The sequence below is a fragment of the Mercenaria mercenaria genome, chromosome 8, assembly GCF_021730395.1.
Source record: "Mercenaria mercenaria strain notata chromosome 8, MADL_Memer_1, whole genome shotgun sequence".
Lineage (NCBI taxonomy): Eukaryota > Metazoa > Mollusca > Bivalvia > Venerida > Veneridae > Mercenaria > Mercenaria mercenaria.
The window spans coordinates 7,094,195-7,115,382 of NC_069368.1; the positions used below are offsets into that span (position 1 = coordinate 7,094,195).

The following is a 21,188-nucleotide window of genomic DNA, read 5'->3' on the forward strand; positions in this document are numbered from 1 at the left end:
CAGTAATTATAAATAGGTAAGAAGATAAGGGACACCCTTGTCGAACTCCACGTTCTATTTTAAAAGAACCCCGAAAGGTGGCCGTTCTTGGTTACACAGCTCTGCATATCATTGTAAAATAATGTAATAGTGAAGGTCCGAAGTTGAAGAATGTTAGTGAATCAAAGACAAATTTATGACTTATACTATCGAACGCTTTTTCGAAGTCAGCAAATACAACTATACCAGGTTTATAATTTATATGCAAAAAGTCAATAATTTCACTTTTAAGCCTTATTTTTCTCCGATGTATCTTCCTTTTAAGAAACCTGATTGTGAATGGTCAATTATGTCATTTAGTGTAGGTTTTAATCTATTAGCAATTGCTTAAGTTGCTATTTTATAATCAATATTTAGCAGAGATATAGGTCTCCAGTTGTTTAATGAACTCGTGTCTTTATCTTTCTTTGGAATTAGATTTATTATCCCTTGTTTTTGCATTTGAGTCAAGTTGACGTTTCTATATGATAAGTTAACTGACGCTATATAATAATGTTTATGTCGTTCCAGAAGATTTTGTAAAATTCTGTTGTTAAACCATCTGATCCGGGACTTTTATTATTTTACATTTTTAAAAGTGCATTAGCACATTCAATTTCTGTTAATTCTCCTTTACAAGAGTTTCTTTGAACTAGATTGATCTTTTTTGATTCGAGGTCGAAAAAATTATGCAATGTGTTTACTGACGAATTATTCTTGTAAATGTTTTCATAAGATAATTTGGTTTCGTGTAATATCTTTTTAGGACCCTTAATAGTTTCGTTGTTGATAACTAATTTTGAAACGGTCTTTCGATCACTCTTTTTCTTTTCTAAGTTAGAAAAATATTTTGTATTTTTTCCATACCTTATATGTATTGAGGTTTTATTCTTATGTAGTATCCTTGTGCCTTTAAGAATGTGATATCTTCTAAAGATTTCTTTTTTTTTCTATTAGTAATGTTTCTAGACTTATGCTATTTGCATCATCAACGTTTATTTGGCATTGTAAGTTATCGATTTCTTCATTAAGTTGTTTCTCGGTTCTTGAGGTTTCTTTCTTTTTCGCTGAGCAATATTTGATTGTTTCATTTCTGATTGTACCTTTGATAATTTCCCATAATGTATTTGCATTTGATTCCTCGTTAATCCGAACTATTTCTCTAATGGATGTTCTAATTTTTTGTCGATATTCATCATCAAACAGAATGGAGTTATTTAGCTTAAAGTAACCTGGTCCCCTACTAAATTTGTTTATGTTTATGCTTATAAATACCATTGAATGATCCGAGCGTATTCCACTTGTTACATTACAGTTTGTTGTGTGTTTGATTAGATTGGAAGATATCAGGAAGTAGTCAAGAAGGCAAAATATTGTAGGTTTCGCGTTAGAATGCCACGTAAATGGTCTTTTTTCAGGATGTCTTAGTCGCCATATGTCTACAAGTTCGTAATTAATTATTGACTATTGCGTTTAATTTACTTCTACATTTTTTGTGAGTTTCGATATAACTATTTTTCTTGTCGATTTTTAAATTTAAGACAGTATTGAAGTCGCCTCCTACGACCATGGACTTATCATCATTATTTGCAATTAAAGATTCTATATTTTCAATGAAAGTACTGTCGTCTACATTAGGACCATATATATTTAGTAGAAGTATCTGAAATTCACATACTGATAATGCCAGATATTGCAATCTGCCGCTTTAGCGCCCCATTCTCGTTCCCATTTTATATAATATTGATTTTTACAGTGTATTTCTTGTAGCATAATGATATTATATTCACTATCACGGAACCATTCGCTTTTTCATATCAGAAATGCCTTTAACATTGAATGTGCATATTTTCAATATCATTGTTACTTTGTAAACGGAGCGCGCGATACTTAAACGTCGGGTATAGATATATCGTGCCGAGTATAGCAATATTTAGAGAATTCACATAAACGCAAAAGAATGAAGAACAAAAGTTAAAGATACATGTTCTGTGGTGAAATGACATTTCTAACTGGGCGCATGTGTACAATGTGAAGCTGGGAGTGTTCAAAAATGATTCGCTTCTGAAAGCGTACTGCGGAAGAAAAACATTATAAATATACGGGTAAACAAAGATGCATTCAAACAAAAATATTCGACAAACTTATCATGACGTACCGAAGGCTGAAGTTTATGCCAGATGGAGGTATATCACTGTTTTGGTGAATCATTTGTTCTGATTTTACTGGTATATAATATTCCTGACGTGTATTAAACTAAAGCGAACGTAATATTACTGGCAAAATCCTCCTGGGTCCTAAAACAGTATCTTTATAGGTGGGGGTAATTATAATTTTCTTCAGCCTTTGATACACATTTTGATAATACAATAAAACACAATAGATAGTGGTGAGTTACGTTTTACGAGGACTGCATAACTTATTGTAACTCAATATCACCTGCAATATCAATAAAGCCAGTTACATAAACAGTGCAGGTAGCTTTGCTATAACAAATAATTACCATCAAGTAGATCAAATGACGTAGATTAATTATGCGCATGGTGCGGTCAACATTAAGAGCATTTAAATTTTTGGCTATATATACACGCATGAAAAAAAGTGTGGTCGCTTGTATAGTGTACATTACAATTGTATATAGTTAGTGTATGTCGGACAAAGATATATTCTTCAGGTGGCTATGCTATAACAAATAGCTTATCTTACAATTTCCTGTGTTAAACATTTTTTAAAGTAACTCGAATGACATAAACTGCTGATTAATTATGTAGATGGTGTGGCCAACAAAAGCTTTTTCGTTGGGTTACTACAAATATGACAAGTACACCCACACACACATTTATATATATACATGCATGAAAAGTTTGCTCGCTACTTTGATATACATTTCAATATTGTATACACTACTTGTCGGATAGAAGTTTAAATCATTGTTTTTATTTTACCAGATAAATCACTGTCTATCGTGTAAGTGATAAATGTATTTATTCTAGGTTAATACCACAGTCAAACATACGGCGCGGATAGCTACGTTTAGCTACAGATAGAAACGTAGTAATTCGTACCGATACGTACGGATTGGTACGGATTGATACGGATTACTGCTTTAAGGTACGGCTCAGGTACGGATCGATACGGATCGATACGGATTACTACGTTTCTATCCGTGGCAAGACGTAGCTATCCGCGCCGTATGTGTGACTGGGGTATTAAAGTAATCGAGATTTTACTGTATTGAAAAGTTATTGAAGTGTTGGTTGCACGATTATTTCGTGCAAATTTCAGCTGGTATATAGCTGAGTTGAATAGTCAGTTAAATCATTCGAGGTTCAGGTTGTCTGCATTGCTTAACACAAACCACACAACTTACATTATTATTATTATTATTATTATACCACATTTATATAGCACTCTTTTCATGCACTTGTACACGTTCAAAAGTGCTTTACAGAATAAATTGCAAAAATACAAACAAATACGTATACAAAGATAATGCATTCCACATTAACAAAAATCATGAATGAAAACAAGTATAATTTAGAAAAAAAAACAAGATAAAAAAAAATAAATGTATCGGTCAGTTAACAAAATATTGTACAAAGAAGTGGGTTTTGAGCAGGCTTTTGAAAGCAGCTAGCGTGTCAGCTTCCCTGATCTTGACAGGAAGAGAGTTCCAAAGCTTTGGAGCAGTGCACGAAAAGCTGCGATTGCCATACATCATGGTATTAGATTTTGGCATAACCAGTGACAGCGTGTCTTGCGATCTTAGGGTCCTGACCGGTTTATACACTTCTAGCATATCCCTAATATAGGCAGGGGACTGATTGTGTAACGCCTTAAAGGTGTGGGTCAGAACCTTGTACTGCACCCTGTATTTCACTGGCAACCAGTGAAGCTCCTTCAGAACCGGTGTTATATGATTGCGACGGGGCGTCTTAGTGATTACGCGAGCTGCAGTGTTCTGGACATGTTGCAACTTGTTAAGTGTGCTGTTTGGTATACCACTTAACAAGGCATTACAGTAGTCTAACCGTGAAGTAACCAGGCTGATTATAAGGGTTTTTGTGGCATCACTGGTAAGATACCGTCTGATGTGACCTATTCTGCGAAGTTGTGCATATCCAGCCCGGCACACCGAGTTGACTTGTTGTTCCATATCCATACCGCTGTCAAATACTGCTCCAAGATTCCTAACACATTTCGTGTATACAAAATGGATTATAATGTCTGGTGAACAAACGACCACATGGGAATTCGGTAGCAAATTTAGTTGCAGTGGAGCCGAAAGAACTTTGATTCCGGTGAAAGGGTTTAACCAGCTTCAGTGAACATTCTCAAGAAATTGAATGACAGCTAATGCTCGTCAACATTTACATATTAGCTAGATGTTTGTGAAAAATTGCATTTTTTAGAGTTTGATCTACCCAAAGTTGTAACAAAGACTGTCACAGTGGTAAACTTGTTGAAATTGCTGATGAAATCAGTAGACAAGAACTCGGTACATCAGTATGATAGTCAAGGATGAGAAGATGAGAAATCATTTACGGCGAGTCAAGTGTCAGACACCGTCTAAACAAAGAGTAAGGAGACATAGGCTGACCGACGACAAATTTATCCATATGGTTCAGAGGTAGGCTTAACGTTATGTAAAAGATGAGTATTGTTTTTACGATTTATGTAATTTAAGTTTAAGATGCGATTAGACTAAGCAGCCCGACGTCAATGAAGAGCGGCGTATGCTTAGGGTTGATATTTATAGTTGTATTATGCCAAACCGATGGGAAAGAGTGAGATTTATGGTTCTATAGTTATTTTGTAAAATTTTATCGCAATTGCACTATCCATATTTATAGGATTATGATTTAGCAAGTATATAGTTGTATGACGCCAAGCCGAGGGCAAGAGCAAACGCCAATGGCCGAGATTTAAAGTTTTATTAGTCAAGCCGATGGGAAAGGGCGAGATTTATAGTTCTATAGTTATTTTGTCAATTTTATCGCAGTTGCAGTACCCATATTTATAAGATTGTGATTTAGCAAATATATAGTTGTATGACGCCAAGTCGAGGGCAAGGGAAACCTCCAATGGGCGAGATTTATTGTTGTATTACATCAATCCGATGGACAAGGACGAGGTTTATGGTTCTATAGTTATTTGTCAATTTGTATCGCAATTCCACTATCAATATTTATAAGATTATGTTTTAGCAAATATAAAGTTGTATGACGCAAAGTCGAGGGCAAGGTAATCCTCCAATGGGCGAGATTTATTGTTGTATTACGCCAAGCCGATAGACAAGGGCGAGATTTATGGTTTTATAGTCATTTGTCAATTTTTATCGCATTTGCACTACCCATATTTATAGATTATGATTTAGCTAATATGTAGTTGTATGACGCAAAGTCGAGGGCAGGGGAATCCTCCGATAGGCGAGATTTATTTTTGTATTACATCAAGCTGATGGGCAAGGGCGAGCTTTTAGTTCTATAGTTATTTCGTCATTTTTATCGCAATTGCACTATCCGTATTTATAATATTATGATTTAGCAAATATATAGTTGTATGACGTCAAGCCGAGGGCAAGGGCAAGCCCCCATGGACGAGATTTATTGTTGTATTACGTCAAGCTGATGGGCAAGGGTGTGATTCATGGTTCTATAGTTATTTTGTCAATTTTTATCGCAATTGTACTATATGATTTAGCAAATATATAGTTGTATTACGCCAAGCCGAGGGTAAGGGTAAGCGCCGATGGGCGAGATTTATTGTTGTATTACGTCAAGCCGATTGGCAAGGGTGAGATTCATGGTTCTATAGTTATTTTGTGAATGTTTATCGCAATTACGCTATCCATATTTATAAGATTATGATTGAGCAAATATATAGTTGTATTACGCCAAGCCGAGGGCAAGGGCGAGCGCCGATGGGCGAGATTTATGGTTGTATTACGCCAAGCCGATGGGCAAGGGTGAGATTCATGGTTCCATAGTTATTTTGTCAATTCTCATCGCAACTGCACTATCCATATTTATATAGATTATGATTTAGCAAATATTTAGTTGTATTACGCCAAGCCGAGGGCAAGGGCGAACGCCAATGGGCGAGATTTATTGTTGTATTACGCCAAGCCGATGGGCAAGGGCGAGTTTTATGGTTCTATAGTTATTTTGTCAATTTCTATTACAATTGCACTACCCATATTTCTAAGATTATCATTTAGCAAATATATAGTTGTATTACGCCAAGCTGAGGGCAAGGGCGAACGACAATGGGCAAGATTTATTGTTGTTTTACGCCAAGCCGATGGGCAAGGGCGCGATTTATGGTCCTATTGTTATTCTGTCAATTCTTATCTCAGTTGTACGGTCCATATTTATAAGATTATGTTTTAGCAAATATAAAGTTGTATTTCGCCAAGACGATGGGCAAGAACAAGCGCCAAAACCCGAGATTTATAGTTGTATTACGGCAAGCTGATGGGCAAGGGCTATATTTAAGGGTTCTATATTTATTTTGTCAATGTTTATCGCAATTACACTATCTGTGTTTATAAGATTATGATATAGCAAAGAAATACGTTTTATGCAAACACATTTATTTCTAAATCATATTATTTTCAACGTATCAGACAATGTCATAGTCTGTTTGATAGTGGGGTTATCTCCCTTGTTCAGATATTTTCACACACGTATTATTTAGATTTTCAGTTGCATCAATATTTCCAACATTATATCATTTATCTGGGTATCTTTTGAATATTGAATATATATTTGATTAGCACAATGGCTTCTTATAATCAGGATATGTTCTAAAAGGCCTCGCATATACTATCTATTAAGATAATTGAACACAAAATAACACTTGTATCATTTCATAAAGATGCATAAGGGTATTTGTTTTGCACTTCATGCAGTCAGTTAATTGGCTATTTGTTAAATCTTTGTTCAGTGTTCAAAGGCAGTCATGCATGCAAAGAGCAAAAGTCATTTTCAAAGTGTATGGATAAACATTAATTGGTAGGAATCAAATATGTATATATCTCGTTAAGTAGTGTTCTTTTCCCATATAGGTTTGACAAGATTTGTTCTTAATTATAACTATTTAAAATTTATATTTATGATCAGTATGTTCTTAATTTACGTTATAATGATGGTTCGGTTCATGAAATAAATCACTACTTTATATTCATATTTTTGGCGGCCATTTTACTTTCGACGGCCATTTTGATAACACAGTAGCATCAAGTGTATGTCAACAAATACAGCATGCAGCCCTAAAGATCATACTGTATAAATATTGGCGTGATAACAGATTATTGGAAGAAAATGGCCGCCTAGCCGGCCATCTTGTATATTAATTCCTTTCGTTTCCTTGTACAGATAATAGCCAGTAACAGCTGCACCAAGTTTGATGTTTTTCCCACAAATGGCACAATTTTATGAAATTAAGTCACCATATGGCTGCACTAAAATGGCTAATTCAAATGATAAGGGAAGTAATTATGTAAGTTAGACAAGGGAATCCATGAAAGAATGCAAAGAATGCATTCTTATCCGCATGCTTACTTGTCTTTATATAAAGTTATTCTTTAAATTAAAGAAATTGATATTCTGACAAATTTAATTCACAGATTTAAAATGAAAATATTTGCAACACAGTTAAAGTACTTTAAAATGCACTTAAAATGGTATCAGTGGTATTAATGTAACTTTTCATACATGTAATGTTAAGAAGTCATTGAAAACAGTGTACAAGATAAGTTTCAACATTTTTAAGCGTCAAAATTCCAATTCACTCATAGTTATAGGTATTATCAATATTCCAGAATATCGCAGTTTTATATACAGTTTCCAGCTTTTTTGCCCCAGAAAATCATATTTTGCGTACTTAGATTTTGGTAGATTTTTCAATGTTGAATCAGCACATGTTGTAGAACATGAAAACACAAAAACAATTTCTTCGCAATTTCTTTCATCTATTTGCATTTTTGACACTAGAATTACTAGACTAAAAAGCGGCGTGCGGTCCCAAGTTAAACTAATGGGTTTGCCATAAACGAGAAGACAATGGACAGAACTAAAGAAACTGGAATTTAGAAAGGGCGTCTGGGGTTTTGAAGCCTGCATATTACAGAAACTGACAAAAGTCTAATATAAGCTTCGAAAGTGGGAATATTGGAACCACCCAGGCCGAAATGTTTGAGCTGAGAAACTAAACAGTACCAATAACACGACATAATGGTCGTGCTAAACGATCTGAGAAGATCGAAATATAACAACCCTGTTTGAATGTACGAAGGCAAAAAAACACACACACACACACAAAACCAAACAAACAAACAAGCGAGAAAAAGTGGGATTTTCCATGACAAACGTATTTTGACTTAGGGCAGTTAGTTTTCGTTTATTAAGTTCACTGGCACCAGATCAGAAAGAAAATGTCTCTGTACATGTTATACCCTACCCCTAGGTATTCTATAAGAACCATGGTCGTGAACGGGAAAGTGCACTAACCCATTTCAATCGTACACTTCTCACCTAAAACGTGCAGTTCGGTGAATGGGTACCAGGCATACTGAACAAGCAGTAATTTATCTTCCATGGGGCACAAAACAAATTTTCTCAATATCTCATATTGCAGAGAACTCCACATAATTTATGCTTTCGTCAGCGTTACAGAAAAAACTTGCGTGAACTCCCCTAATGAACATCCGGTCTAGAGGTCACAGCAGTGTGCACATGTTAGGCGAAATGTAAACAAACAATAACAGAACAGTTTTACAATAAAATTCGAAATGATGAATGAAATTCATTTTAGAAATGATTTTGAATTTGAAATCATACATTTGTGTATATCTATACTGTTTATTTACCTCATACTGCACATTTATGCTGCATATACATATTTTTGCATACACGTGTAGTTAAATGACGACTGACATACATTTTCACATCAACCAATCAGAATAGTTTTGTAATCTAGACCGGAACTTCACCAGGGAAGTTCAACCAAATTTTTTCCGCAACGTTGAAAAAGTAAAAACTATGCGTTATTTCTTTAAGATAAGAAATATTGAAGAAACGTGACCGGTACACACTTGAAGATAAATTAACACTTTCTTTTTTTGGATTTTATACAACGTGATGTATGGTTGTTGCACGTGTTTTCAGCATCTTCATAATAACGTGTGTTATCGCGTACAAACACATTGAAAACAACAAGGGTAAATATCAAACAGGGAATGCCACGTTCTAAAAACGCAGCCTTCCCAAGGCGAAACTCACGCAGACGCACACTACGCCAACACACACACATACAAGGCAAACACAAGAGGACACAGTTGGCCACCGCCTTGGAACGGTCAGTGGCAATTATATGTTCTAAAAATAACCTAAATTTCATTGGCCGAAACCGCTCATCATTTTTCAAAATATATTTCATATTAAATGGTTAGTGGGTTTTTCCCATTAAACATGACTTTCTAAAAATACAATTGAAGTTTTATATAGTTAATGTTACTTTCAAACATTAAATATGCAATAAATATGTTGCAACAATTATTTGTTCATATAATAAAACAGTTATTGACTGTTGAGCCATTGAATATGATGTGATATTCACCGTAAGAGGGCAATCTTTTTAAAACTTTAAAACTCATCAAACTGCTTAAATCTCTGAACATTTTGCAATTTACAGTATGTCTGTTTTCTCTTTTCTTTCTTTCCAAACTGCAATTCATGGAAGCTCATTTTTTCTTTAATTTAGTCCTGTGACCTACTACCATTATCCATAAAGTATTTGCAAGCATCTGTGCAACTTTTTCAAGATAAAAGCTGTTAATTTTACGCGGTAACTGACACGTACCTTAATGACATCGATGGCGTCATCTTAACGCAACGATGTGGAAAAAAACATCGTTGCCTGCAACATTTTCTTTTTTTTTCTCGTGTTGAGCGACCTGTGGAGTTTCCACTGTTTCTATTTTTGTTGCGTTTCTGCGGTAATTTATTCATTATTTCAGCATTACAAGATGTCGTGCGCCCGAAATAAGATGTCGAGCGATAAAGATAAGATATCGTGCGCTCGAGATAAGATGTCGTGTGCACGAGATAAAATGTGGAACGATCGAGATTAGTTGTCCTGCGCTCGAGATAAGATGTCGTGCGCACGAGATAAGATGTCGAGGGTTGAACGGAAAGCTGTCATTACTCACTTTTTTCAAAATGTTATAAGACCACAAATACTGAGTTTGAATTCCATAGGGAAATTAATGTAAAAGTAGTTGCAAAAAAGTCGTATCACAAACTGACATTTTTTTCGTTTCGTTTGAACACAGAAAAAAAAGAAAGTTTGCTTGAATAACTATTACCTTGTCCTTTGCATATTGCACAAAAAAATCTGAATAAAAACGTATACTATTAAACTTCTGTGTTGAAACTTCGTAGTATACATTTTTATTCATATATTTTTATAAAGTATTTACACTGATTTTCATTTGCACAACACTCTGAAAATCAGTATAATTCTTTTACAAAAAAAGCTGAATAAAAATGTACACTATGAAGTTTCAACACAGAAATTTAATATTATACAGTTATTTTTATTCAGAATTATTTTTATTTTTTGTAAAAGAATTATAATGATTTTCAACTGCACAACGGTCGACTTCCTTCCTGTTAAACAAGCTAAATAGTCTTGATTTGCGATGATTTCAACAACTTCGTTGTGTTTTGTTTTGTTCGCAATAACACACGTTATTAAGCTAATGGTGAAAACACGTGCAATAACCATACATCACGTGTATAAAATTTAAAAAAAAAATTAAAAAATGAAACGCTCTAATCGGTATGTGCTAAAAAGACGACGAAAGCAATAATATAAACGGTTTATGACTGAAGCAAAGCTCTTGTTGTAAAAGGGCAGGGATGAAGCTCAAAGTGATATGCCAATGAACGTTTATAGTTCTGCCTCGATAGTTCAGTGGTTGTGTGTCCGCTTCAAGTGCTCTATGTCGTGCGTTTAATCCCTGGCTGCGTCATACAAAATACGTAAGAATGGTATACGAAATTCCCTTGCTTGGCGCTCAGCTTTAAAAAGGAAGCAGGCGTCCGATCTCTCATATACTCACGGCGATGAATGTCATCAGGAATGAGGGATCGAGAGTGATTAATCTAAGCAATTTTAAATCATTCTGCCTAAAAATGTAATGTATCAAGTCCCTGAAATATTTTCACTGGTGAGATCCTAATGGAATTTGTTTCAAATACGTGCTGAATTGGTCAGTTGCCCAAAGTTAGCTCATTTCTGGAATTAGGGAGGAGCTTGCTTTATGTAATTGAAGGAAACAGCTGGGAGCCAGGAACTGGAGATGTTCGGCGTTTTAGGTAGTTTTTTTTTTCATAGTAAAATCCTATCGTGCTACGCCGTAGCGAGCCAGCATAAGCATATTGTTACCTTTGTTCGCCGCGAATGGACTGAATGAACTTCAAGTGCAGTACAAGCCCTTATCTCTTTTCATATCTCCATATGACATCAATCTCTGAACTTTTATAAGCAGAAAACGACTAGCATCAAATATCATCATCATCATCATCATCATCATCATCATCGTCATCGTCATCATCATCATCATTATCATTATTATTATTATTATTATTATTATTATTATTATTATTATTATTATATGATTAATCAATATTTTAAGTACGCTACATACCAATGCTTTTTTACATCACAAATGTACTGAGCTAATCTGTTGTACTTCCGCAGTGTGATGGTTGCGTTAGATATTCTACCAACGGACCCAAAGGACCTTCTTATGGGCTTACTATAGCATCTACAACATTTGTAATAGGATTTGTTTCTACCAAATTCTACTAAAACTTCCGAACAAACAAAAACAAAAAAACATTGAAAGGGACGTTTTACAGTGGCAGAGAAATAAATCTTTATACACCGTTCCTACGTATTAGTTATTACGTAGAGGCCTCCGTGATCGAATACTTAAGGTCGGTGAGTTTGAATCTTCGCCAAGTACCAGAACTTTGTGTGTTAAACTTTTTAATGTGACGAGGCCGTTCAATTGGCTTGCAGAAGGTCTTTGGCTCTACCCAGGTGTCCGTCCGTATAAAAATAATGTTCAGAGCGGCACCTTGGGTCTTCCTCCATCATAAAAAGCTAAAAAGTCGCATAATGACCTTTAGATAGAATCGTGTCGATGTTGTGTCGATCGTACGTTTACCCCAGAAAAACTGAGATGTTGTCACATGTTGTCTTTGAGACATGACTTATGTTGGAACATATATTCTCCAGAGTGTTTACGATCAACGGATTTTAATGTACAGTTGAGCCTGTCTTAGCGGCCATCCGTATTAAGCAGCAACTAGCATTAAGCGGCCAGTAAGTTTACTTCTTAAATGGACGAGCTGTTCTAATTTCAATGTAATTGGCCAGACTGGGTCGCAGCTTGGCTTGCTGCTTAATACAGGATTGACTGTAATTGCTATATACAATGTGATCGAGGGAAACACATTTTAACTGCAAATATATCAAAATTGAAATTACACAAGCTTGAACTTCTGGGCTCTCTTTCATTCACATTATTTTTTATTTACCCAGTATCGCATGCATTAACAGTTCAAACTTGCAAAAAATGTAAATTGGACAAATTTAAGGCGGAACATTAGCCATATCTTTCTACCTCTGGATCCGCATATCCATTGCTTTTCGTGCAGTAAAACAAAGAAGAGAGTTAACATTGCAATCTTTTATTTACATCGAGAACATTACTATTTGTAAAATATTTATTTAAGATCAGATAATACACAATATGCATAGAACAAACTATCACGTACACGCACACATTCACATCCCTACCATCCAGGTTGAACTGTCCTTGTATCAAAGTACAGGAATTTTCAAATCATTGGGAAGTAAAAAATGAAAATATTTTCACGTTCATTTGATATAAAAATGACTTTATACGACAGTTCAATGTGTCCGTGCTATATATTCTCAATTTTACAGAAATGCATGATTGTCTAATGTGCAATTCTCACGCTTTCAAAATGAAAGTACTTCTTATTTTGGACTTTAAGTAGCATTTTTGCGCGGGAGTTGTTTACACTATAATGAATGCGTAAAGACAATATAATACATACGGCACAGCTAAAACTACGGGTGGGTACATCGACAAATAGTATAAATATACAACACAATGTATATAGAAACAATTTGAGCCGTGCCATGAGAAAACCAACATAGTGGGTTTGCGACCAGCATGGATCCAGACCAGCCTGCGCGTCCGCGCAGTCTGGTCAGGATCCATGCTGTTCGCTAACAGTTTCTCCAATTCCAATAGGCTTTAAAAGCGAACAGCATAGAGCCTGACCAGACTGCGCGGATGCGCAGGCTGGTCTGGATCCATGCTGGTCGCACACCCACTATGTTGGTTTTCCCATGGCACGGCTCATTTATAAACCTAAACTCTACAATAGCTGTTGCGGTAAATGTTGCTGAAGAAATTCTTCAAGTGTTTATTATCGAAACATGAACATTTCGCATATTTTTAAACAATGACAAATGACATAAAATTGATTAAAATTGAGTTTGTAAGACGCATTCTACGGTAACAAAAGTATTAAAACAATTGTCTATATGGAGGATTTTGTTTATTCTTCGTTGATATCTCCTTCACTGTCTACTTGTTCTGGTGTTAGGTCATACTTCTTCTCCAAACCATTCACGCCACAGTCAATGATTCTGATAGTTTTCTTAGGTACGGCGGTGTTAGGGTCGGCAGGTACCTCTCCTAGGGTCTTCACCACATCCTGTAGAAAACAAAATTATCATAGAAAAAGTAATAATCATGTAATATATGGAAAAAATCACCCTGTGATGTTGAAAAAAAATCATCCTTTGATATGGAAACTTAAACCATCCTGTGATATGGAAAAAAACACCCTTTGATATGGAAAAACAATCATCCTTTGATATAGAAAAAGCATCCTGTGATATGAAAAAAAAAACATGTGATATAGATAAGAAATTACAATGTATTTACACATAAAATATCACTAAAAATAAAACACTCATCATGTGATATTGTTAAGTAATCTCTAAAAATATCAGTGATAACTAAAATACATCATTTTCTTGTCTGTGCTAAAGGCCGCCTGTGAACAGATTTCTTAGCTTTTATATAAAAATCACTAGCTGCAAAATTACACGACCGACTTTGTGCTAAATGCTGCAAACCGTCAGCCTACATGATCAGGTTTATTTTTCAATTCTGGCGAGAAAAACAAACATATACCAGTTGTTCTTACCATTCCCTTGATAACCTTTCCAAAAACCACATGCTTGCCGTCAAGCCATCTTGCTTTGTTGAGCAAAATAAAGAACTGGGAACCATTTGTGTCTTTTCCGTGGTTTGCCATGGAAACCATTCCAGTTGCACGGTGACTCAGTATGAAATTCTCATCAACAAATTTATCCCCATAAATGCTTCTTCCTGTAATGGTAAAGTTGTAAAAATGAGAAAAATAAACAAGAATTGTTTTTAGATAGGTATTTAGTTTTAAAGAGAAAGTGCTCGCACAGATCACTTCATTACTACTAATGAGCCAGCTTATCTTAATATATGAATATTACGGACTAATTTAATTTGTTTTAAGTGATGAATGTCGTGAAGAATAGCCTATAGCTTCTTATTCAGGTAACCAACCACATTTTTTAACATTATGTTTCGTGTTGTAATTTCTGACGAACACACAATGAATGAATACAAGCAAACGGTTAAACCATTTGAGCAAATGAATGTAACACCAGCACACCAACACCACTGTCCAGGTAGTTTAAATAGAACAATTTTCAAAAATATTTAAGGTAGTGGACTTGTAAAGCAATCGGCTATTTCCGTTGGATTACGTACTTTTTCCGACAGGTACGAAAAGTCATGTGCTTCTTCGAGCTACATTAACAGTCGATACGGAGATTGCCGACCGACATTACAGATCCATGACCCTATGTCAACATTCCAGAAACTATTGCACCATCACCAGATAGAAAAGAAAAGCCAGTCAAAAGCCTCTCCGTAATTCTTTCAAATCATGCAAAATTAGAAAAGTTTCAGTTTGTCTAAATAAGAGTTTAGAAATGACAAAAAATAAATAAAATAGTATACGGTCGAAATTTGACCAGCACGTAATTCGCATATTGTCTATGGTAAAAGGGACGAAACTTCATTTATATTTCCAAGAAGACTATTGAGAGTAAAAGCGTAACGACATTTTTAATCGCTTCGAGTGTTTACGTAGTTGCTCTCAACTATGAAAAAACAGGGGACTTTAAACTTTTCAAGCAAAGAATTTTGAAAATTGGTCAGTGCAAACTTTAATTTCAGAGAAGTCGCTTGGGGACAATTGTCATGGATATTTCAGGGGCATAGCAATAATTACGCAAATATGTCTCACTGGGCTATTTAGCATGTTTAAACAAACATACATTTTTATATTTGAAAGAAGGTTGTCTCTAAGTCATCTTTTATAATATGAATGAACCTTCAAGATGTTTATCTACCTTCAAAGTGGTTGCAATAAGTATGAACAGTAATTAGAGTATTGGTCAGCTGAAGGAAGAGAGGGGAGGGGTCGGAGTGTAGCGGTATAATAAGGTTGTGTTGGTCAGTGTAAATAATCAAATCAAAGGATTTTATTAGTCCTTGTCGGCGGCAACCCACAGTGCTATATGAAAACATCACGATTTATAGAGAAAGTTTGGATTTCGTTTGGTAAAAATATAAATTCATTTGTTCTTTTTCTTGCTTTTACGTGTTTCTTATCAAATTAAGCTCTAAGTCTTTCATTTGGTGATCTGAAAAAATCTGAACATCTACGAACATTAATGACAAAACTTTTAATGATAAAATCTTGTTTTTCAAGTACCTGCTTAAACAAATAATACGATTTTGTTTGTTGATGTTCAAATATTGTAAAGACGCCCCATAGCATGCTTTTATTAATCAAACATGTTTATTTCAGTGTATAGCTTGCCTGTCGAAATTTACTTTGTTTTCATTACTCGAGTAAACCCAGATGCACGAGCCATTGATGCTCGAACAAGTGGTGTTTTACCGCATTGACAATGACAGCGACAATAATAGTTAATTTGATATTGGTCATTGAAGTTGTCTTTACTCGAATTATAAGTAAACCACAATGCTCAGTTTTTACTGAGATGTCTGTGACTAAATGGGGCACGTTAAAATGTTAATTACAGTATGGTCTATTACAAATGTAACTCTAATTAGGACAGAATATTAAGAAAACTTAAAGATCAGTCGCAGAACTTTAAAAAATCAACTATTGTAACACAGATCAGATTCAGAAATAAAATTCCGGAGTGAATATGAAAAGATATCCCAAAGCCATTTCAAGCTACTATGTATTCTGTTTGTAAAAGCCGTCCGTCTGTTTGTGATTTCAATTTCTTACCACCAGTACCGTCGCCGACGGTGACATCTCCCATTTGAATTAGGAAGTCTGGCACAACTCGGTGGATTTTAGTGTTCTTAAACGACAGTGACGACTTGAAAAAAAACAAAACATATGAACAATTTGAGCCGTGCCATGGGAAAACCAACATAGTGGGTGTGCGACCGCAGCCTGGTCAGGATCCATGCTGTTCGCTAACAGTTTCTCCAATTCCAATAGGCTTTAAAAGCGAACAGCATGGAGCCTGACCAGACTGCGCGGATGCGCAGGCTGGTCTGGATCCATGCTGGTCGCACACCCACTATGTTGGTTTTCCCATGGCACGGCTCATATGAACTTGTTCATTATTACAAATCTTCATGAGACAAATAATGCACAAGATTATGTGTTTAAATTATAAACGTGTGTTAGGCAAGGTGGGTTAGGGGAGTCATCGTTTACTCTAAATAATTCTGCGCATTTCAAGTACTAGCGAGGCGGAAATCGTTAGCCAACTTGATATTTGTCTATAATTTGATATAATTTGAGAGGCTTATTATAGGGCACATCATTTCCTTACATTCAAATACAATTCTACATACCTGTACCTGTAATTGATAAAAAACTGTACTTTTATGAATGATATATACCGGGTATCTCCTGTAAAGGTCTAAAATCTTCATTTTTTTTCTGTAAGAATATATCAGAACCTTACAAATTTACTTTTTGAAACAGAATATAGGTGCAAATAATGATAATTGTGCAGATTATGTGCAGATGATTTAAGTCACCATTTTTCTGAGTACAGGGCGGGAAATATGATGGGTATGAGTATATACGTAAATATTTGGGATGGTCATGTGACCTACCGCCTGTGCCATCCCCTACAGTAACATCTCCCATCTGGATAATGAAATCAGGAACGACACGGTGGACGTTCGTATCCTTAAATGTGAGGGTTTCCTGTACGTCAAGAAAAGAGTAACGGAGTTATGCAAACATTCGAGAAATCTATATATACGTTAGAAAATGCTACCAAACTGACAAAATTGCAAAAAAAAATCTATGATCGGACATTCTCACACACAGAGTTGTCGTATTTCCACGTACTGTTCTTAGCCTTACTCAGTGAGGTAAGGAACGGCAACTCTTTGATTGATAATCGGTATGAACGGTGTTCAATACAGAGTTGTCGTTCTTCCACTAACATTTGTCAAAATGAAATTTTAGGAGTGTGAGCAAAGGCACAGCTTTTATTCCCAAACTCCCATCAGGGATCATCTTTATTCACTGCCGTCTTTTGACCATAAAAATCACAGGACCATTAAAACTAAATCTGAATTTCGATTATTTTCATTCAGTCACCTACCTTAGCATTAGATCTCTGAAAAAAAAAACACTCAAAACAAATGTTATATCAAATGATGAAGAATCGATTTACCAAAATATTGATTAATATGTTCGTGAAAATGGTCTCTCAAAGGCCTCTTTAATGTCAGGGAAGACCACTGAGTAGAAGCCAAATAACACCAGTCTGGTCGGCATTAATTCTGCCGCATTTAGTGTACGCACGCATTGAATGTACACTATTAAAGCAGCATGCCTCCAGATCGTTCGACAAAAAAAATATATTTTTTAGATATCTTGAGATAAATGCTATATTTCTTAAGAAGGCTTTAAAACTTAATTACTGACAAACTTTGTGTTACGGAAACACATGAGACTTTGCTGTTTTTACTACTTTTTACGATGAAAATCAAAAAGCGTTTGTCACGCTTTTACTCCATGTAAACTGTCTCGACTATAAATATCTATATTTCGAAGTCATTATTCACTACTTCAGCTATAGCGCTATTGGACGGGAAAATGTCTTTATTGCCGCGGCGGTCGGGGTTCGATTCCCGACCCGGTCATCTTTTTTTCTTGATTTGGAACTTTTAAAATATTTTAGAAGCAAAAATTCATATTCTAATGTTCACAATATGACCAAACTTCAATTTGAAAGAGCCAAATCTGGAGGCATGCTGCTTTAAACCTATGTTAAACTTGTACGCTCAATGCGTGCGTACATCCAATAGGGGCGACTGAATGTTGGCGCAGTCTTGACACGGCACGAGGGTAATTGTATGGGACTAACTGCATCATGTTATTTATATTTTTCATTTATTTCAAAGTATTTTCTCATGACTATAAACATAACCTAAAACTTTTGACGTACCTCTGAGTTCAAATAACTGAGTTTAGTTTACATCTTAAACAGTTTTTAAAACAACCTCCTTGGCAAATTACTTCGTAAAGTAATTAGTAATTAGTAAAGGCTATGTTTTATTGCCTCTTAACTATAATGACAACTGTTAACAAATTAGCTCTGTATTATGTGGCGTTATTGATACACATAAAAACGTGGCACCACGTTGCGATTATTGAAGTTTTACAGTCCTAAGTCAATAATCCTTTTCAGAAAAGGAAGCTGTCTGTGTAACATCTGTTACGCTGGGGGTAATGGGACGAGCGGCTGTATAAAGTAAAAGGTAGGGTTTATCAATTGATTAATTATACGTGGACAATATGACGATTAGTGATGCTAATTTCTGTATCATTTATAGCTATGAATATACACAGAACATGCATCATCTGAATTTACATAGCTCATTTAAATCTACAAAATGCAATCAATTTTTTGCACCATACGCTGTTGCGTAGGCTGATCATATAAAATGATGTAATTACCGACAAAAAGAAATAATCTTTATTTTAATCTTATTTCATTTTTCAGGACAAAAAATCTTGAGTATCGGATACAGTTTTCGGTATTGAGATTAGCAAAAAAAAAGTAAGCTGACAACGATGTAAATTACATTTGTAAAATGATCATTTTATCCAGCAGACTGAATTAAATTTTAAAAAAAAATGCAAGAAGTTTAATGGAAGACAAGATATCCCATTTGAAAATGTTCTCAGATTTTGTACCAAAAAAGCCAATTCATTATATGAAAAATATCAAAAATATGCTATTTTTAGCTTCAGTTTTCGACATTTTTTGTCATATTGTTTTCGTGACTCGGAACTTGAATCCCTTCGCAGCATTTTATTTACACTTTGACAAAACGTTGAACATTAGACAACAAGACTTTACTCGGAGACAAACAAATCGTATGTTACAGCACAATGTTTTGAATCATAAAATACAAGCGCCTGTCAGTTTGTTAAAAAAATGGTGCTTACCCTTCCGCGCTTGAATCCTTTAGCAATGGCGGCAAAGTTCATGGCGGTCATTGGACACGTGTCTCCAAACAGAGCAATGACAAACCGTCCCCTGTAGTCCTCTCCTGGTCCATCAAGATCCCTAACTTCCACATCAAACCACACCTCCTCTGAGACGGTGTAGTTACCACAGTAACCAAGACTAAATACGGCGAATAAACTTACATATAACAAAGCTGCCATCTTGTTGGACCTGAAAACCGAACAATAATTGTAGAATATATTAAATTGACCAAATTAAATACTTGATAGATTTCATCTCCTTTACCATCAAGTAATACGTTTTTTATAAATCCCCCTTTAAAGTTTTGCTAATGTTTGCAAAGAAATAATCTTGCGGGCCGTTCTGAAAGTTTCAAACTGATCCAAGTTCTATTGTATTTTAAAAAGAAATGCATGGCGTATATAAACAAAATGCATTTGAGTTAATAAGTTAAGTTAAATTACCAACACTCATTCATAACACACAGCACAAGTGAGTATTATTTAACATGATTAAGGTACTTTTTTATATTTTAGGCTGTAGACAACTGATAAAAGACATTTATTCTTAAAATATACAGCAATTAAATATTGTCTGTAACGACATACCATTAAACACAAACGTTAACTCGACTGAGTTCAGCAAAATATAAAAGAGCAAACGTTGTCTTGATGCATCGCTATTACAAAAGTGATTAGATATATTTATTATAGGCATTGACGCTATTTAAATAAATATTCGTTCACAATAAATACAATTCCCTAGTTAAAATCATTTTAATTAAAAAATAAACATGAAATATATAAAATATATTAACTGTACATTTACCTTTCGTGTTGTTTTCCTGCTAGCAAGTTGAAACCAAGTGGACGACTCAAAGAAACAAGGTAATCTTTATCCAACTGAGAGGCCACGAGTACATGCTCCATGGTCCAATCAAAAGATCGGTTACATCATAAGATGACTAATCAGAATGAAGAAAGCTGTCGCGCGGACCTTACAGAGGTATCTAATTATCTGGGATCATACACGTTGTCTACGTATAATATTAGCGTATATTGAGCGTGGCATTTTCGTGGCAACCACATTTAGTAATTGAAAGAAAATTCTACGCAGCATTAGTGACACATCATAGCTAATATTGACAACAAGATGCCTCAAAAGAAAAAACGATCTGGGTTTAAGCTCAGGTAGTGTTATTGCCCCAGCAATTATTGAGCAGTTTTTAATGTTTACATGGAACAGATGTTTAGGACTCAGTTGATGTAACCCAATCAATGTTTGCAAACGCAGAATTAAAGAGAAATAAATGATACGTGGTAGTATTTTTTTATTCTATTGGCAGTGTCTTCGACTTTTTCGCTCTGTTTTCTCGAAACAAAAACCATCTTGTTACAACTACATAGCTTTTAAATTGGTGGAAAAGCCCACCCGCTTAGCTCAGTAGGAAG

At 35.1% G+C, this 21,188-nt stretch overlaps 1 protein-coding gene across 2 annotated transcripts; it reads right to left on the reverse strand.

Moving 5' to 3' along the window:
- Nucleotides 1–12,769: 12,769 nt before the first annotated feature.
- LOC123523123 (uncharacterized) lies at nt 12,770–20,722 on the reverse strand. Of its 2 annotated transcripts, none has more exons than XM_045300768.2 (5): nt 20,566–20,722; nt 19,716–19,947; nt 17,360–17,453; nt 14,346–14,530; nt 12,770–13,847 (listed from the first exon to the last, which is right to left on the reverse strand). In XM_045300768.2, the coding sequence occupies exons 1-5, from the start codon at nt 20,664–20,666 to the stop codon at nt 13,689–13,691; spliced, it is 771 nt and encodes a 256-aa protein (XP_045156703.1). In that variant the 5' UTR covers nt 20,667–20,722; the 3' UTR covers nt 12,770–13,688. The 2 variants fall into 2 exon arrangements, with proteins under 2 accessions (XP_045156703.1, XP_045156702.1); XM_045300767.2 differs by lacking the exon at nt 17,360–17,453 and adding an exon at nt 16,512–16,605 and having other exon boundaries at nt 20,566–20,721.
- Nucleotides 20,723–21,188: the final 466 nt, after the last annotated feature.

Excerpts from the sequence above, each read along its gene's own strand:
- LOC123523123 (XM_045300768.2), bottom strand. The coding sequence starts at position 20,666 with ATGGAGCATGTACTCGTGGCCTCTCAGTTGGATAAAGATTACCTTGTT. Across the intron at positions 19,948-20,565 it reads GCAGGAAAACAACACGAAAG|GTCCAACAAGATGGCAGCTT; the intron begins GTAAATGTACAG and ends TTCGGTTTTCAG. Across the intron at positions 13,848-14,345 it reads GAAAGGTTATCAAGGGAATG|GATGTGGTGAAGACCCTAGG; the intron begins GTAAGAACAACT and ends TGTTTTCTACAG.